Source organism: Oxyura jamaicensis, chromosome 8 (assembly GCF_011077185.1).
Source record: "Oxyura jamaicensis isolate SHBP4307 breed ruddy duck chromosome 8, BPBGC_Ojam_1.0, whole genome shotgun sequence".
NCBI lineage: Eukaryota > Metazoa > Chordata > Aves > Anseriformes > Anatidae > Oxyura > Oxyura jamaicensis.
The window spans coordinates 30,586,910-30,604,418 of NC_048900.1; the positions used below are offsets into that span (position 1 = coordinate 30,586,910).

The following is a 17,509-nucleotide window of genomic DNA, read 5'->3' on the forward strand; positions in this document are numbered from 1 at the left end:
GGTACTCAGAGCAGCCTGATTAACTTCATGAAGGATGTTGCTCTTACATAAAGGTGACAGGAATCACTCACATATGGAGCCAAAGAGCACAAAACCTCCTGCCCCTGCGAACAGTGGCAGCACTGAAGCTGCACAGAGGCTGAAGTTACCTCCAGCCTGTACCCGCTGCTCCCCAGAAGTACAAGGAGAGGGGAACTTGCTCACCTTTTAAAGCTCTTACACGAGTACAGCGTAAGAGCACCCTACAAGTGCGCAGCATTATTCCAGTCATTCAGGCTCACATTTGAAAGGAAAATGTAACTGCCTCTTCCCATCTGCTGGCCAGGCTACAAGATCTGAACTCAAGCTTCGAGCTGGGTCTTCTCCCACTACGTCCTGGAGATGCTCTGCACCCTACAGGGCTGACGCTGGTTTGAGGGGGAGGTCAACAAGGCAGAAGTAAAACCCGCCATTAACACAGTGCACTGCAAAATAGACGTGGTAACGAGGGGGGGAAAAAGGCAAAAACCAGCCTGATTATGCACAGATATAGCTTTAATCATTCACAGAACTGCAGAAGTCTCAGGAGCTGCAGAGCACACAGGAAAACAATTTGGACAATGAAAAAGTTACGTCTTTGGTAGGCAAGCCAGTCTTCGTGCCCGAAAGTGTACGCATCTGGAGTCACAGACATGATCACTTGCAGTGCAGACCCCTAGCTTTATTGGAGATTTGCTCTGTTAAGATTCCTGAAAACGGTTTTTGAAATACACACTTCATAGATAACAATTTCTTTCAAGCTAGCAGCCTGGAGATAGCTAAAAACTAGCATGTACTCACAGGAAGAGAGATGTTGGTTTCTAAGTGACATTTTTCTGTAAACTTCTTGCGTTAAAAACGTCATCACGTCATTACTAACATTGAACATTTATTGTTTAAAAAAATAAACATGCAGAAAGCCATCCCCTTTAAAACCAACACAAAACAATCCAGAGATTTTACAGAAAAGCAATAGCCCTGTAAGGCAAGGATCCTTCTGAACCTTTCAGCAAAAGCATATTTTCTATGAGTCCATGCCCTGTTTACACCATGCAGTGCGCAAGTGCAGCCAAAGTCAATCACATAACAGAGCACTTGCCTTTCAGTTTGTCTTTCTTCTTCTGCTGCTTGGATTTCTTTCCATCCACTTGGAGACTGACAGTTCTCCTCTTCTCCAGATTCAGGAGCTCCTGGAAGAGCTCCTGCACGTTGTAGTTCATTTTGGCTGAGGTCTCCATGAAGGAGCACTTCCACTTGCTGGCCAGCGCTTCCCCCTCGCTAGCATCCAGCTCCCTCTGGGTCTCGTCGCTTTTGTTACCAACCAGCATTATGGGGATTTTTTGGATGTCCCCTTTAATCTGACAGATCTGCTCGAAGATGGGCTGAAGATCCTCCATGGACTGCCTGCTGGTGACGGAGTACACCAAGATGAAAGCGTGCCCTTTGGATATAGACAGCCTCTGCATAGCAGGGAACTGGTGGCTTCCCGTCGTGTCCGTGATCTGCAGGGTGCAGATGCTCTTATCGCAGCTGATCACCTGCCGGTACGTGTCCTCGATCGTGGGGATGTAGGTTTCCCGGAAGGTTCCCCTCACAAAACGGAGGACCAGGGAGCTTTTGCCCACGCCGGCGGCCCCGAACACGACCACCCTGTAATCGTTGCTCTGCTCGGGCATGGTTGCCGTGCGCGATGCGGGCGAGGATCGTGACCGAAAAACACCCGAGGTCTTCAGGCTTACACAGCCCGACACAGCGACGGCCTGCGGAGGAGGAAGGGGAAGGGAGCCGTGGGGAAAGAGACAGAAGGAGAGCCGTCAGCCTCGAGCATCCCCTCCCCGGGAAGGGCTCACCGCGGCCGGGCTCCCCTCGCCATCCCCATCCCCGGGCTCGGACTCACCCGCAGCCGGCAGCTCCCTCCCGCAACCCGGCGGGGCCGGGCCCCATGGCAGCGGCACCCCCGGCCTCCTCCTCCTCCTCCTCGTCCTCCTGCCCTGGGTGCCCGCTGCGGGCTGCGAGCTCCCCGTCCCCTCCCGCGGGCTCCATCCCCCCGCCCCCGCCGCGGCCCCTCACGCCGCCCCCTCAGCCCCGGGCCCGGAGCCGCCGAGAGCGGAGGGAGCGCCCGGCGCCCCCGCGTGGAGCCGCCGCGGAGCAGCGCCCGGCCCCGGCCCTCAGCCTCCGGAGCTCGGCCCGTGCCCCGCCAACGCCTCGCAGATCCCCGGAGCCCCCCATGGAGCCCCCAGGCCGGGCAGGGCCCCGTGTCCCCTCGCCCCCCGCCATCCCCGGCCACCACCTGCACTCGGCGAGGGCAGTGCCCGGCCCCGTCACAGGGCCCAGCCCGTTAGTCAGTTAACACACAGGTCTTGATTGTTCAGCCCTGATTTCCTGAGGAAATTAATAAAAGATGTGCCTGTTGTCCCCCCCTAGGGAAGGTGGGGTGTGTGTAATGCTCTGTGTTTTTCACCAGCTGTGAAACTGACGTGAATTGGCGCTTGTGCCCCGTGAGGTGCTGCCGGCTGTGAGGCGCGGGGCTGAGGGGGCAGCACCCCGTTAGTGCCTCCTGCGTGGCCCTCGAATGGAGGAATCCACCTTCACAGGGCAGGCTGAAACGAGGCTTTTCCCAAAGCTGTACAAGCTGGGAACGTCCCAGCCCGGCTGCTGGGCGGCCTGCGAGGAAGCATGACCTTTCCCAGGGCTGTCTGAAGAAGTGCAGCTGCTCTCAGCTTGAGCGGCATTTCCTGCTGCGGCCATCGCAGCTGGGCCTGACTGTGACCAAGGGGGAAGCGTTGTGTTGCCTTGATAAGAATTATTTTATTTTTCTTACTCCAGAATGAGTCTTTCCAAACGCAGCTCCTAGCCTGGGCCGGGGCTTCCCATCCAGCAGCCTGCAAAAGGCCACGGGTCCCGGGGAGGCCATCAGGGAGTCATCGGCACCGCAGGGCCAAACCTCGGGGAAAGGGGCTGAGGACAGGCAGTCCCCAGCCAGCGCCTCGGACAAGGCCGGGCCCTGGGAAAGCTGCAGGAGAGGGTGGGAATTGGGGAGGATGCCAGCTTTAAAATGTGACAAAGGGCACTTCTGGTGCTGCGCTGCCAGAGCACGCAGCAGGAAGCACGCAGAGGGGACAAACGTCAGCCTGGGTAACGGGGGAAGGGGTCTCTTCAGCACCCGGCTGCTCTGTCTGCAGCTCTTGTGCTGCCCCAGAGCGAGACAGAGGCATTCAGGAAAGCCTTTTACAAAACCTCTCCCCTTTATGGTTGCTGTTGTTAAATTACAGCTGGCCGAGCTCGGCAGATGACGGGTCTGGTGCAGCTGCAGTGCCTTCCGAATAGCCTGCCCAGGCGTTCCATGGCACAGAGCAGATTTTCTTAACAGATGTAACCGGCAATTTGTAAAATAAAAGTGTGCTCTGAAGCTTTAGGTCACCGGATCAGCTCACCCAAGCTATCCTACAAACTGTTGTTTGTTTCTCACAGAAGCTGCAAAGGAAAACATGGTTAAAGTTGGTGCCCCTGGTGTTTCCCCTGATTCTGTGGACCACAGGTGACAGGGCAACGGCTCTAAGAGGGGCAAATAAAGTACTTCTGAAGGACTACGGGGATGTGATTCTCCTCAGCTTCTTCTGCACACCACCTGCCCTGGCCTCCCATGCCCCCAGCCACACACACGACTGCGTGGCCCTTCGGTGGCATTTCTTGGACATCAAACTCTCCCCCTCTGCCCCGGCTCCCCCCTGCTCCCCGCACAGACTGGCAGTGACCGTCACTTTTGCAGGCCGAACTCACTGGTGGTACCTAAGAAATAATTGTTTATCCCAACATACGGAGCTGAGGGTGTTTAATAAGCCGTGGTCTCAAAGCCATAATTACACCCTGGACACAGGAGGGTGATGCTGCTCCTTCTTACAGGTCTGTAAGCAGAGGAGTTAAATCTCTTCTGGGGCGTTGATCACAGCTGCTCCTGGAGAGCTCGGAGCCAGGGAAGCGAAGGATTGCTCCTGGTGGGACGTTGCTGTGCCACATTTACACCAACAGAGCCACGGCAGCCTGAAGCTGCTGCGGGAGTCGGGTGGAGGAGCTGAAGGCAGGCTGTGAACACACGTACTGGAGCCCTGCTGGTGACTTACAGAGCCACGAGCCGAACTCGATGCCTAGACAAAAGGAGATACATGCGGCATGAAGGCTGATCCTGCAGAGCCTGGTGCCCGAGTGGGCCGTGCTCCCCGTGGGGCTGCTGACACAGCCAGTGCTCCCTCCCGGATCCTCCCCGCGTGTTCTGCTGGCAGGCAGGGGCCGTGCCCGGTGTGCAGCTCTCGGCTCTTGGCTCCCGTCCGCCCGGGCAGGGAGACGTGCTCACGGCCTGCCGAGCATCCGCTTCGCCTGAACCCTATCATTAACGGGGATTTCCAGAGACGATTTCTAAAACATCGTTTCTGGTGTTTATGGGGTATTTATTAACCACGAGGAAATGCTAACTAGCAATTATTAGCTTACCCGCTCTCTCGGCTAGTCCCTTCAGCTCAGAGGCAGATATCCCATTTTCAGGCAACTTTTTCCAAGCGTGGCACGACGTTGGGCGGATCGCCGCTCCCCGCCTGATCCTGGCCTCTCCCGTGAGTGCCACGGGAAGGGAGCTGCAAGTCACCCAGCGGGGACACAGCCGGAGCCTGGACATCGCCAGGCTCCCAGGGGAAGGGGTGTGAAGGGGAGAGAGGGTGCGGTGCCCCTGCCTTGGGAAGGGAAGGGCAGGCGGCTGGAGGAAGGATGTGGCCACCAGATGCTGGCTCCGTGCCCCGCTGCTGGTCAGGGTTTGCTCGGGCCGGAGCTGACAGCGACCAGATTTTCCGTTTGAAATGGAAAGCAGCTGCTTGCCAGAGCCCCTCGGGCGAGAAGAGCACGGAGAGCAGGGGAGAGGCACCGTGCGCTGCTTTGCCTCCCCTGGTATCGTCCGGGAGGGCTCCCGGAGCTGGGAGATGGTGCAGGAGCATGGTGGGCACCCACAGACGGGTGGGTGGAGATGGCCCCGTCCCTTTTCTGCGCTGACTTTGCCAGAGATTGCTTCTGGTGGCTGGGGACCTCCTGGGGCTAGCCGTGCTGCACCAGAATGTGCTTGCCAGGGCTACCAAACCCTGGAAGTGCTCTTTGCAGCTTTTTTATCCATGTTTGGGGCAGAAAATCCTCCTTTTCTCCCTGCCTAGCAAGCACAGGGGCCCCACCACACTTTGTGGGTTTGCTCCAGAAAGGAGGGAGTCTGCAGGGCCTGCTCCTAGCAGAATCAGAGGCAGGCAGCCCTCGCTTTCTGTCCCGCTGCTGAGGCGGTTCTGCTGCCTCCGGGCCTCACCTCCTGCAGTCACAGCACCCGATTTTTGGGCAGCACTACCTGGGGTGCTGCTGGGGCATGTCCCAGGGCTGGGGCAGGCACGGAAGGCACAGCAGCGAGCACGGTGCCAGGCACCGGGGCTGCTCCGTCCTCACTGCGCTCCATTTCCACTGCTGATCCTCTGGAGCTTCCCTTTTCTCACGGGAGACAGACCTTGGGACATCATCTGAACGCCGATTTGGGTGTTGCTGATTCCTACGGAGGTATGAGACAACAGAGAAGGCAGAGAGGGGATTTTTCTCTGGAATTTTGGTTCTTAAATGATTCTTAAAACCAGAAGGTGCCTGCCACTGGTGCTGGCTTATCAGAAGGGCTGTCCCTGCCCAGCAGAGCTGACTCTTGGGAGCACGGCTCAGCCTGGGAAGCACTTAGCAGAAAATGCTCCAGAGCGGCTTGTCCATTGCTGAGCCACAACATCCATCTCTGAGTGAGCCTCGGCTGCACCTGGGAGAGTGCCCGTCCCCTGGAGAGCCCGAGAGGCTTTCAGCACGATGCAAGCAGGATGGAGAAACAGAAGAGAACACGGGTGCCTCCAGCAACTTCAGTGGGAGCCTGTTCCCTCGCCACGGCACAGACTGGTCCAAAACAGCAGGGTGGTGGCCAAGAGCACCAGGAGGTGCCGAGCCCCTGCCCGCCACTCGGGGAAGGCTCCTCTCATGTGTCAGAGGTGGGAGGCAGAAAGAGCCAGCCACTGCAGCCAGGGTAAAATCTCATATCCCATTTAAAACTCTAGCTCCGAAGCCTGGAGCCTGTATCGATTTCCTGTACCAGTCAGGCTCCGGCAGGGGGAAAACTCAAGAAGCCACCAGCTCTTGCAGAGTGCAATGCCAGGTGCTAAGCAGGAACCTGTGACACACCACAGGGCGAGATCCTGCCCCAAATAGAGCTGTTGCTGCCTATTGCCTGCTTTCCCCAATACACGTGCACAGACTTTGTCTCCTGTTTGGGAACGGGAGTGACAGGGTGAGGCCGGGCAGGAGGGAGCAGCCGTCCCCGCGCCGCACACCTCGCTGCGGTGCCTCCACCCGCAGCGCTCCCCCTGGCAGCACGGCCAGGCCTTTATTTTCATCCTAAGAGAATTCCACACAAGAGGGATGCAGTAGAGAGCCGTACACTAGGGGTATAAAAAAAAACAAAAAAACCATGCAAGGGGGCTGCTCCCATACAGTAGGGATATAAAACAAACCCCATGCCAGGGGGCTGCTCCAGGAGCGCTTCTCTTCGCAGCTCTAATCCTGTTGTCACTGCGGGTGGGAGGGAAGTGCTTTCCCTTTTAAATAGCTCTCACTTCCAAAGGCGAAATGCAGGCTGCAGAAGGTCGTGGGCTACGATTTGGCTGTGCTGACCAAACCTCAAAGAGGTGACCAAGCGACCGAGGTTGGGCTCCATCCCTCCGGCGATGTCCGGGATGGGCACAAGCTGGTGCCCGGCCACAGGGGCCGCATGGCACCACCAGCACCCCCCCCGCCCGAGGCTCTGGCACCAGCCCCTTGCTTTTGGGGTGGTTTTTCCTTACCTCAACGCGCGTCCCTGCCATGCAAGCAGCAGCTGCGGCGGGGCCGGGAGCTGTAAGGGCGGCACGGTTCAGCGGTGCCCGTTCCCCAATCCCCAGGCGCCGGGGCTGGCAGGGGGCAGCGGAAGAGCTCCGCAGCCCCCGGAGCCCGCAGGTACGGGGCTGCCTCGGGGCTCCCCGGGTCCCAAAATGTGCCCTCGGGCCATGAGCAGAGCCCTGCGCCACCTTCCCGGCCCGAGCAGCCCCGCCGCAGGGGGCTCCCGGCTGGTGGTTGTCGCCCCGCGCCCGCTGGCACGCAGCCTCCCCGAGCACAGGGGCTGGGAAACTTCCTTCCCAGATTACAGAAATCCCCTAATTGTCACTGCAGCATCTGCTTGCAGCTGCCTGAGCTGCCGTGCCCACGCTGCCAGACGGTGCTGGAACGGGATGAATTTTGTCCTGTGCTGCTGAAGCCCCAGGACCCTGCCCAAGGCACCGGCAGCAAGCAGCTGCGCCTTCGAATTCAGCAGCAGATGGAGGCAGACACCCAACTCCTGAGGTCGTGGAAGAGTCGAAGGAAAACCAAACAGCTGTGCAGTGCCCACCCCACACCTCCTGTCCTCTCTGCGGCTGTCAGCTCCGCAACAGGACCTCAGCAGAGCCTCCCGAGACAAGGGAGAAGCGGTGCTGCTACCAGTCCTGGAGCAAAGGGCTGAAGGACAAGCAACCCTTGGTGCCAAAGCCCTGTGCTTCTGCACCACAAAGTGTCTGAAGAGAGATGAGAGAGAAAAGCCAGGCCACTGACAAATCCACAATATGGTATATTTTATTTAAATTAACAAATCTACACGTTTTCCAGGTTGCTTAAAAGCATTCTGTAAAAAGTGAACTCAACCTAAACAAAAAAAGAATATATTTTATTAAGACCCAGGGACTATTTCCGAGACAGATGAGTAGGGCTTAGGAATTAAGAAATAAAAAAAGTACACACACACACGCGCGCACGCTCACACATACACACACCCCGTAAACAAATTGTTAGCGTTTGACACAAAATTTGGTTTTAAAGCTGCAATGCCCCGTCTGTAAAGAGCCTTTACAAAATGCAATGCTATCCTACGCTGTAAAAGAAACCATGGACACATCTATGGGAACAACATAAATATCACGTAAGAACCCAACGTAAAAAGAACATTAAAATTGCAAAGTCGAGCACTCAGCCAGGGCAATGAGGGAGTCATGGTTGTGAGCATTCGTCTAACCCACTTTGCAGCAGAACTGCTGCTGAGCATCGTGCCTGCTCTCCCCAGCACTCGTTTCTGTAGGCAGATGGCATACGGGTTGCACATCGCCATCCGTGCTGAAGGTGTGGTCCCAGGAGTTACTCTGTACTCTACAGTAAGCGTGCCCCCTTCATTTTAATTCCCTTTAACCATTTCCTTTGAGTACAGGGACATCAGCGTCCCGCTTTACAAAAATACAACCTTACCCCAAACGGTCGGTGTTCCAGTTCAAGTATCCCAAACCATCCAAAGCTCCTTCTTTAAGGAGCATGTAGCACTTTTTCTGTGCTACAGCAATCTCACACGTTCAGACACAGCAGCACGAGTGACTTCACCTGGCCTGTGGCATTCGGTGTTCCTCACAGCCCCAGTTAACAAAGCCAGGGAAACCCTTCTGCGGACGGGGTCTGCTGGGCACGCTGTGCCGAGCCCCGTTTGATGGCACAGCCTGGGGCTCCCAGCAGCTGAGGGGCTGTAAGATTGTGCCATCCTCTCCTTCAGAGCAGTAGCTCCAATAAATGGACTCTTAATGCCACTTCAGAGCGCCGTTCTCACTGGGGCCGTAGCAGAGCAGCACCGCCTGGTGCAATGCATTTGGTGCAGTGGTCCCGGTGGGAGATGCAACGGAGAGCAGCAGTAGATTTGCCTTGTGGGGACAAAAGTGGGGTGGGGAGGTTGAGCTGTGTGCTATCAGATGTGCTAGTGCCAGGTACCAAAGCCAGCTGTGTCCTCAAGTTCTCTCCCAGGCCTTACAAGAAGGCGGGTCCTGAGTAGCACCGACCCTTCTGGCTGGGTCCAAGCCACCAGCACGTCTCGTAACCTGCCCCCAGCACAGCCCAGTTTAAGCCTCCACCCCATGTGAGTTCCCACTGCCCTCGCACTGCTAGCCCTCTGAGTCAGACCACAGCACGGGGTGAGTGACCCTGTCTGAAGAGCAGACGTCTGCATGAGTGTGCGCCACGTGGATTTCCCCTGGGAAGGGCCCGACTCCCGCCCACCCTGGGGCCCTGCTCTTCTGCCCCTGGCATGTAAGCAGCAGAAAAATGAAGGAGATGTATCAAAAGGTAAGACAGAGGAAGACAAGAGCGAGGGAAGCCAAAGGGGCTGAGAACAGGCAGGAGCTGGCTGTGAGATCAGTACCTCTGGGTGCTGGGACAGGAGCACACATTTCTCCTGCAGTCCAGTTTTTACATTCCCCTGTATTTAACAAGCAGCTGTGAAGCCTACCAAAAAAGCATGTAGCTGCTTCTTTTACTACGTACATCTTAAATATGACCAACAGTCTACCCCCTTCCCCAGCTCTGTTTCATTCAAGTGACAGGTTTGCTGTGGGGCTACAGAGCTGTTCCAAAGACCTCAAACACTGTTCGATACGATTATAGATGAGAGAAATAAATGCTTTCAAAACAAAGCCTTAGTTCTGCTCCGTCCTCCCCATCCTCATGCGCAGGCACACACACACAGCCCAGCAGAAATCGCCAGGTCTGCCACTTGTACCGTCTGAACGTGCGACTTTGCAACATTAATGCTTTTCTAGCGGATTTTTACGTGCTCGAGTGTAACGCAATATACATATCCCTCCCCCCAGAAATAACTACAACGTATTAAAGAGTTTACAAATGTTATGCTCGGCGTCACTGCTCTGTGAACATACACTAGATGCTGGGTGCTCAGAAAGTAAGTTACGTCGGACACATCTCCTGCAGGAGGGCGTTGTGTCGTCCTGTGTACTCCACTTTGTCTCGCGTCTCAGCCGCCGGGATCTCGGCCTTACTCCTGAGCCTCCTTGCGAGCCAGCTTGTAAACCTCCGTGGGGCCGTCCACGTGGGTGATGGTGGTGGTGAGCTGGAGCTCCTCGCCGCTGCCCACTCCCAGGTCACCTGAGAAACAATAATGCTGTCAGACTGCCCTCTCCATACAGTACGGGGCAACTAAAAGGCAAAAAGATCTGTTTTATTCAGCCCAGGCTCTCAGGAGCTACCTGAACTATGTTCTGTGTAGGGTTTCTATGAACGCCTTTATTTGAAGTCATTTAGATGTGAGCATGTTGGCAGATGAAGATTTCCGTGCGACTGGAGGCCACCGACAGGAAACCAACAGCACTGCCATTCTCCCCTTGCCCCAGTTCCATTCCTTTTCCCACTCCTATGTTTGAGCTATGCAGTCACAACTGGGCAGTACCAAAAAACTACAAAAACAAGCTAAAAGGTTTTAGACGGCCGTGCCTGGATACTCAAACCTGTCTAGCCTAGTCAATAATTAAAACGTCTGCTGGAACAACAGTGCTTTGAAGAACAAACCCTCGTTTGCATAACATTTCCGTGTGCTGCCTGGGCACTTTGGCAAAAAAGATACACAGCAATACCTCCCACTTCATGTCGCTGCCTTCACACATAGGTCATTCGGAGCCATTTACCGTTTGACTGATCCTCCCCATAGTTCTTGTGTGACGGCGCGTACAGGAACATGAGTGCGAAGACGTAGAGGTTCCACATCCCATAGATGCCGGTGAAGAAGGCGCTGTTCACCTGGATCGTGATGTCCCCCCACTTCCAGTGGCCTTCTGTCACCTGCCCGTGAGAAAGCAGACGGTCAGTAAGGCCGGAGGCACACGCAGATGTGACCCCTGCGGCTCTGGCTTGGAGCAAATCCACAAGAAAAGCCTCGGTTCCCCCGGAGGAAGAGAACATATGTACGACAGCGTCAGCCACCCAGTCAGGGAAGAACTCTTCTTTAGTCTCAGCATGCAGGAAAAAGTGGCACTTAGAGTGGCTGCAGCAGGATTCCTGTCACTTCGGTCTATCGTTCCCAACTGTGCCACAGTCGTTCACATTCTGCAATAGACGGCTGTCAAAGCTGGCGTGTTCAGCAGAGGCTGCCGCACGAAGGGCAGTACCTCAGAGACAACTCCTTACATCTGAAAACATCAGACTTCTATAAATAGGCCTTCTACACAAGGGAAAGCAGCATGAATAATGTGAAAAGCCAATGTGCTGAATGCCTTCTTGCTGCTTCTGCCTCGCGAGAGGCCCAGGCTGACTGCATCAGCCTTAGACATAGAGATCTGTCCAGATTCACCAAAATATCATCAATATTAATATGACTTGAAGACACGCACACTGTTCACAGCGAACTGCTGGCTTTCCATTAAAGGGAGAGACACAAGGCAGCAGCGTGCCTTTTCCTGATAGGAAGAGCTGTCCTGGGAGAACACCAGGACGTTCTGCTCCAAAGAGGAGCCACAGCAGCACAACCTTGCCTTCAGGGGAAGACAAAAGCTTAGCTTGAAAAGAGTAGCTGGACAAGATCATTTGTGTTACGCCCATACGCAGTGACAGCTACAGTCATTAATTCCCGGTGATTAACTGAATTGCCAAGTGGCATTTCTCATACCATTGCTTCAGCCTAACAGATTTGTAAGAGCAAACCCATCTGCTGCTGTGTTTTCCACTGGGACCCACCACCACCAAAGCGTAAGTGATGCAGTGAGACCCTGCTCCTGCAGATGTAGTCCTGTAATGCAGGATCAGCAAGGCTGCACAACTGTTCTCCTGAAACTACAAGCTGCCTATGCTTAGGAACAACCGTAAGTGACATCTTTGAAACAGATGCTGTCTTAGCAGTAGACCGTTACTTGAAGTAAACCATCAAAGTGTATTTAAACAGCTATATAGGCTCAGGCGTACAGTGAGACTGCACCATAGCTCTAATAAATAGGTGTATATCCTGCTAGAAACAACAGGGTTGCAAAGTCAAAACCAGGACAGACTGAATTCTGGTATTTCTTTGTGGGTATAAAAGCCACCAGATTCTTTTAATGTGAACAGAACGTTTTTGCTCTTGCTGAGTTCTCAGAAATGACTAAACTGTTTTGGCTGATATTTCAAAAAACACAGACCCTGTGAGCCAAAGGCCTCTGTGGAAGTTTCAGCGTTTCAAATACATGAAAACAACTTCTTAAAAAGCGACTTATTATCATATCAACCTGTAAGACACAGGCCTGGTCTCTCTGAACTGCAGGTAGCCCAACCTTCCTAGCACGTGGGGAATTTAAGGCTGATGTTTTCAAACGCAGCTGAATTTCGTCACGCTCACCTGGCTCACGATGAAGAAGATGACTGTCATTGCTGCACAAGCCAGGGTGATGAGCATCAGGAACTTGAACCTAAAAATCAGCCCCTGTTTAGAGAGAAATGTCACTGGTCACATTAACAGAATCCACAAAAACCCATTTTTGTTTTTAGCGTGTACAAGACACGAGGATAAAAAAAAAAAAAAGAAAAAGGAAAAAAAGGGTCCAACCCACGAAACCCCAAACCAAAACAACCTCCACCCACTCCTTTGTGCTGCATTCACGACAGCCAGTATTCTCCGTTCGCCACACACGTCTGCATTCCTCCCCGATGCTCCGAGCAGGGTGTGCATGTCTGGACAGCTCTTGCTTTCCATTACAGCTGCTTTTGTGACTGATTTACGAAGAGTTAATGTGAGAGAGGAGGCAGGTCTGTCTGAGCTATGGGTTTCATCCAAGGGACAGCCTACCTGATAGCTCTCTGCTTTCCTTAAACAAACATCTGTGGAGAGATTTTGGGTTTTAGCAAGACAACGGGACGCTTGTGCGGCGATAGCAGGGGTCTGTACGGGCTAATCCCCACCTCCAGAGTCCCTCTGGCAGGGAACTGCAGCAATTCTGAACGCCTGTCAAAATTACTTTGTGCACTACCAAAGAATGTAAATTATAAGAAACTTTATGCTCAAAATCTCTTGGCTGGGAACCCTACCATGTACTTGCTCTTGATAGTTTTAAGTTTTTACTTAAAAATTGTTTTGGTTTTGTTTTGTTTTGTTTCTTCCTTTTTTTTTTTTTAAACCATTTGGGGAATTCTGATGGAAATGTCTGTGTGTGCGTCATTACTGGGCTCCACAGTGACAACAAATGACCATTAGTTTAACTCTTCCAGGCCAGATTCATGCTTGCCAGATGGTTGTATTTACAGCACGGCTGCAACAGCTCTGCAACACAAGCTAACATCCTGTGCCTCTTGCTAAAGGGAAAGATGGAAAAAAAACCAAAGCTGAATATCTTGTGCAAATTCTCTCAAGTCTGATTTTCTGTTTCTCATGTGCATCCCTGATGGGTGATAAGCAGCCTGTTGAAACCAGAAGTGACCATGGTTATACACAACAATGCTGGTTATAAATATTTACACAACCATGAAAACAAGTGGCTCTCCCAGCTCAAGCAGCTAAAGAGAGCTCCTCATGTTCTGCAGCTGCTAAAGACAGCTAGGGCAGAAACAACATACAAAATTACAGGCTGAAAAAGGGGAAAATGGGCTGAGCAAGTCGGGTTTTGACCTTTCTGTGACAGTTTCTCTCCTGCAATTTGGTTAGGACTACCCCATAAATCTGAATTTGTGCTGTGGAAAAGCAAGGTGGTTTTGGTAATACTTGCCAGTAAACACAACCGTTAATATCAGAGAAGGAGAAACTGAGGTACAGGGAGCACTTTCTCCCCATACTAATTTAAATGGCAGTTTGGGCAATTTTATTCTATCCCCCAACACACATCAGTAAACCGGGAGATGACAACCACATAAAAAAAAAAGGCAAAAAGAGAGAGCTGGCTTACACACCCTCCTGAGGGATTAAAACGTTGTATCAGGACCAAAGAGCCAAATACAGAAAAAAAAATGTAACAGCAGTTGAAAGGAACAGAAAGGCAGCTGGGGGACTTGAGCAGCTGAGGAGGATCAGGCCTCGCAGTTCAGGCCTGTACCGACAGCGAAGGTTTTAGCGTAGTCCTTAAGGGCGAAAATGCATTCTGAAAATAAAGACGGTACAACGGGGAGTGCCTACCTCATAATGAAGACAGCGAACCTTGCTCATTGCCGGCAGGCTTGACTGCTTCCCACTGATGTTTCTGAAAACTTGGAAGACCATAAAACACAGGAAGAGAAAATAAAGGCACAAGCAAATTCCTGCAACTATAATAAAGGCCATCTGAGCAGCGTCAGTTAAAAGAAAGTGACATGAAGTAATAAAAAACAGTATTCAGGTGATTCACTACGTTTAAAATGGTTGGGAAGTGCCTCCCTGTGGGATGGCCGTGATGGCACCCTTGACCTGAATCCCCCGTGCTGCCTCCCAGACCTCAGCGTCCAGCACAGCACCAGTGCCGGAGGTACCTGGCACTAAACCTACCACGACCGCCTCTTCCAGCCACCACCAGGGTCCCTCACAATGCCCGAGCCCCACCACGCAGCCCGGCCAGGAGGAGGAAGGTCTCCCACGGCCCGTGGGTATCGGGCAGGAGCACCCACAGGATGGGACCGTCTCCCTCAGCTACCGACACTGAGCGCAGGGGCCTGCCCGAGCCCGGTCAAGGATACAGCCAGCTCCGTGCCGACCTCGGTGGTCCAGATGCTGTAGAAGGGGTTTTTCAGCTGCACTCCCCTGCAAAGAGAGAAAACACAGAGCTGTCACAGAGGCCAAGAGGCTGACAGAGAGCCCCATGGTGCTTTCCCTTGAGGGTGAGGAGGACACGAGGTGGGACACGTGTCTTCCTGGCCCTCTGGGACAAGATGTGAAGTGCCCAAAGGCCTCAGCACCTTCACTGGGAGCCTGCTCCCTTCCTCATGAGGCAGGCCTGTGCATCCAGCCCCGCACATTGAAGCCCTCGCTCCCCAAGGCACCTCGAGCCCCATGCTCAGAGGTGGCCGCCAGCCTCGGCCCGCCGGCCCCAGGGCAGCGCAGAACCCACCTCTCGCACATGTCGAAGATGAAGAGGCAGAAGGAGCCAACAGCTATGGGTCCAACCTGCTTCCAGTACCCCGAGAGGCGGTTCCGCTCATTCTGGTCCTAATCGAAGGGTGAAGAGGTGGGGAGGAGGAGGAGAAATGAGGAAGAGCAAGTTAGCCAGCAGTCCTCTCACAGGGAACGAGACCCATAGCACTGTTTGCAATACCCAACAAGTGAGGAAAAGGGAGCTGTCAGGTATTGCTGAAAGGGCCAGGGGGCATGGAAACCACCTTCCTTTCTGTCACACCCACCATCATGTGCTCTCCGCAGAAGATGATCCAAAACGACAGGAGCATGGCATAGAAAATGCCTTGTCGAATGTCTCCGAAGAGCAGCATCCACGTCCAGTCAAAGCCGATGGAAAACCACTCCACTGGGATGTTAATGAACGTCATGGAAATTCCCAGAGCAAAGATCACCCTGGAGAGGGAGAAACACTATCTCTATCTCTTTCCAGTTTGCAGGGAGAAAACACAGAGCCGTAGCAGCCAGAGCTGTGCCCAGTGGGTGACAAGGAAACCCAGCACTGTTCAGGCAGGGGCAGCAGATTGTCACCAGGGCCAGGAGGTGGCACCTCCTGCCAGCAAACCCCCTGGGACAAAGCCCCTCCAAGCAGCCACACGTAAATGCAGCAACATCTCTGGGAGGTTAGCAGGGAAGCAGAGATGCTATTGAGGTTTCTGGGTGCTCCTGGGTACAGGAGTGGACAGGAGAGGGAGAAGAGAGGAATCCTGTCCCCCGAGACACGTGCCCTGGGAGCAGCCCACCTCGGCCAGGGTCACCCCACCCAAGCACACGCGCCCCGACTCACTTCTCCAGCAGGACAGGAGCACGTGTCATCAGCGTGATCCGCCTCCAGTACCAGATCATGATGATCAAAATGCTGGGGGTGAGGAAGGTTTTCATGGCAAACCACACTTTTGTAAAGCCTCCGTTTTGATGGATTCCCTAGGGAGAAACAAGGCGGACCGTGACAGCCGGACAGGTTTTAACATCATTACTCTGTGCCTGCGCTTACAGGGGCTGGCAGGAGTGGCACACGCATTGCAGCGTTGGACATGTGAGCACATGTAGACGCAACCACTCTTTGAAAGACGCGGTCTGACCAACACGGGGAAGGGAGCAGTTGCCTACACAGCATCCAGGCCATCGGAGCAGGCTTCAAAAGTCCCGTTGGAAACAAATGCCAAAACCCGCAGCTTCCATCGCGAGGTGGGAAGCGGTCTGAGAGAGCGGCACTTCTGACACAGCGTGGAAAAAACTGACAGCACTGCTCTCAGACAAGTAACAAGATACTCATGGAGCTCAGTCACCGCTGGTGGGCAAAGCAGTGGCCAAATTAATGCATCTCTCCAGACACATACCCTCCCACCGCCGTCTGCAGCCACCACAGCCTGCTGGCTGACCGCTGCTGAAAGGGACAGCGGGAGGAGGTTTTCCAGCCGGCAGCACCCGTGGCCACCACGTCTCATGGGACGGCAGGAGCAAGGACAGCTGGCTGCTATCTCAAGCATCTGCTCGGTGACAGCCAGCTCTGAGAGAGACCCGGTCCCCTCTGAGCCCTGCTGTTCTGTGCCTCTCATTTCCCCGGGCTCTCATCTGTACAGGCAGACAGGTCCCTGCACCATCCCACGGAGGGATGGATCCCTCGCGAAGGAGGGAAGTTGGGGTGCCGTGCACGTTTTCAGGCAGAAGCTACCCATGAAGAAGAGGAGGACTTTTGCTGTGGATCGAGGAGGAGAACCAGATGGGCTGGGGGTGCCCCGGCTGGCTGCAGCACCGCGGGGTGCAGTCCCTCTGAAGAGGGGCAGCAAGGCAGACACTTACCACAAGGCGGATGTCCTTGATTTCCCCAATGCCCACATTAATGCCTTTCCTCTCGTTCACGGGCAGACGGATGTTGATGAGGTAGTACTTGTGAGCCACGCTGCCGATCTCCATGAAGGGAAGGAAGTCGCAGTCGTAGTGACGGCCTTCGGACTCCAGGGTCTAGAAAAAGGGCACAAAGTGGCAAGACCGTGGTCAGCCACGTCCTGCGTGGTGGGCAGCCACACAGGCCTTAGGCACTGAACTTGCCTAAGAGCATTACTGGCACTGAGACCATCTGCTCATCCCCACCTTCTCTGAAGACCCGGGGAGAATATGTGCAAGTCTGGAGACTCATCAGTGGGTTGGGGACCTTTTCCCTTAAGTTTCTGATTGTTTTGGGTCATTGCTAGCTGTGCTTGTCGCTTATCAGATTGCAGCTTGAGGCATTAAGAAGTTATTTTAAGAAACTCCCGCCCCACCTCTCCAGGTTCTGTGAGTGCTGCAGTGATGGGCTATTTCCTTGCTACTCCTGAAGAACGAGGCTTTGTCCATCACAGGAGCACAAGATGGAAAGCTCCAAGTTCTCTGGAATGGTTTTGGGTACACAAATCCCAAAGCCTTCAAGTTTCAGCCAGGCCACAACGTTAGAGGACAATTCTGCCTGCACCTGGACCTGTGCATTGAGCTCCCACCTTTTCTTCCTTACCACCTGGCTTCACCCTTTCTCTTGTG

At 54.0% G+C, this 17,509-nt stretch overlaps 2 protein-coding genes across 2 annotated transcripts in view; both read right to left on the bottom strand.

Moving 5' to 3' along the window:
• Nucleotides 1-513: 513 nt before the first annotated feature.
• Nucleotides 514-2,000, bottom strand: DIRAS3 (DIRAS family GTPase 3). The gene is made up of 2 exons (XM_035333129.1): nucleotides 1,916-2,000; nucleotides 514-1,778 (listed from the first exon to the last, which is right to left on the bottom strand). The coding sequence occupies exon 2, from the start codon at nucleotides 1,692-1,694 to the stop codon at nucleotides 1,098-1,100; it is 597 nt and encodes a 198-aa protein (XP_035189020.1). The 5' UTR covers nucleotides 1,695-1,778; nucleotides 1,916-2,000; the 3' UTR covers nucleotides 514-1,097.
• A 7,426-nt stretch (nucleotides 2,001-9,426) lies between these two features.
• WLS (Wnt ligand secretion mediator) overlaps nucleotides 9,427-17,509 on the bottom strand; it is a 28,779-nt gene continuing 20,696 nt past the window's right edge. The window contains exons 4-12 of the mRNA XM_035333128.1: nucleotides 16,796-16,957; nucleotides 15,780-15,916; nucleotides 15,220-15,388; nucleotides 14,931-15,028; nucleotides 14,560-14,623; nucleotides 14,027-14,170; nucleotides 12,263-12,346; nucleotides 10,584-10,737; nucleotides 9,427-10,047 (exon numbers count right to left, since the gene is read on the bottom strand). Coding sequence (XP_035189019.1) covers nucleotides 9,938-10,047; nucleotides 10,584-10,737; nucleotides 12,263-12,346; nucleotides 14,027-14,170; nucleotides 14,560-14,623; nucleotides 14,931-15,028; nucleotides 15,220-15,388; nucleotides 15,780-15,916; nucleotides 16,796-16,957 — 1,122 coding nt within the window. The 3' untranslated portion in view covers nucleotides 9,427-9,937. The remainder of the gene's footprint in view (nucleotides 10,048-10,583; nucleotides 10,738-12,262; nucleotides 12,347-14,026; nucleotides 14,171-14,559; nucleotides 14,624-14,930; nucleotides 15,029-15,219; nucleotides 15,389-15,779; nucleotides 15,917-16,795; nucleotides 16,958-17,509) is intronic.

Excerpts from the sequence above, each read along its gene's own strand:
- DIRAS3 (XM_035333129.1), bottom strand. The coding sequence starts at position 1,694 with ATGCCCGAGCAGAGCAACGATTACAGGGTGGTCGTGTTCGGGGCCGCC.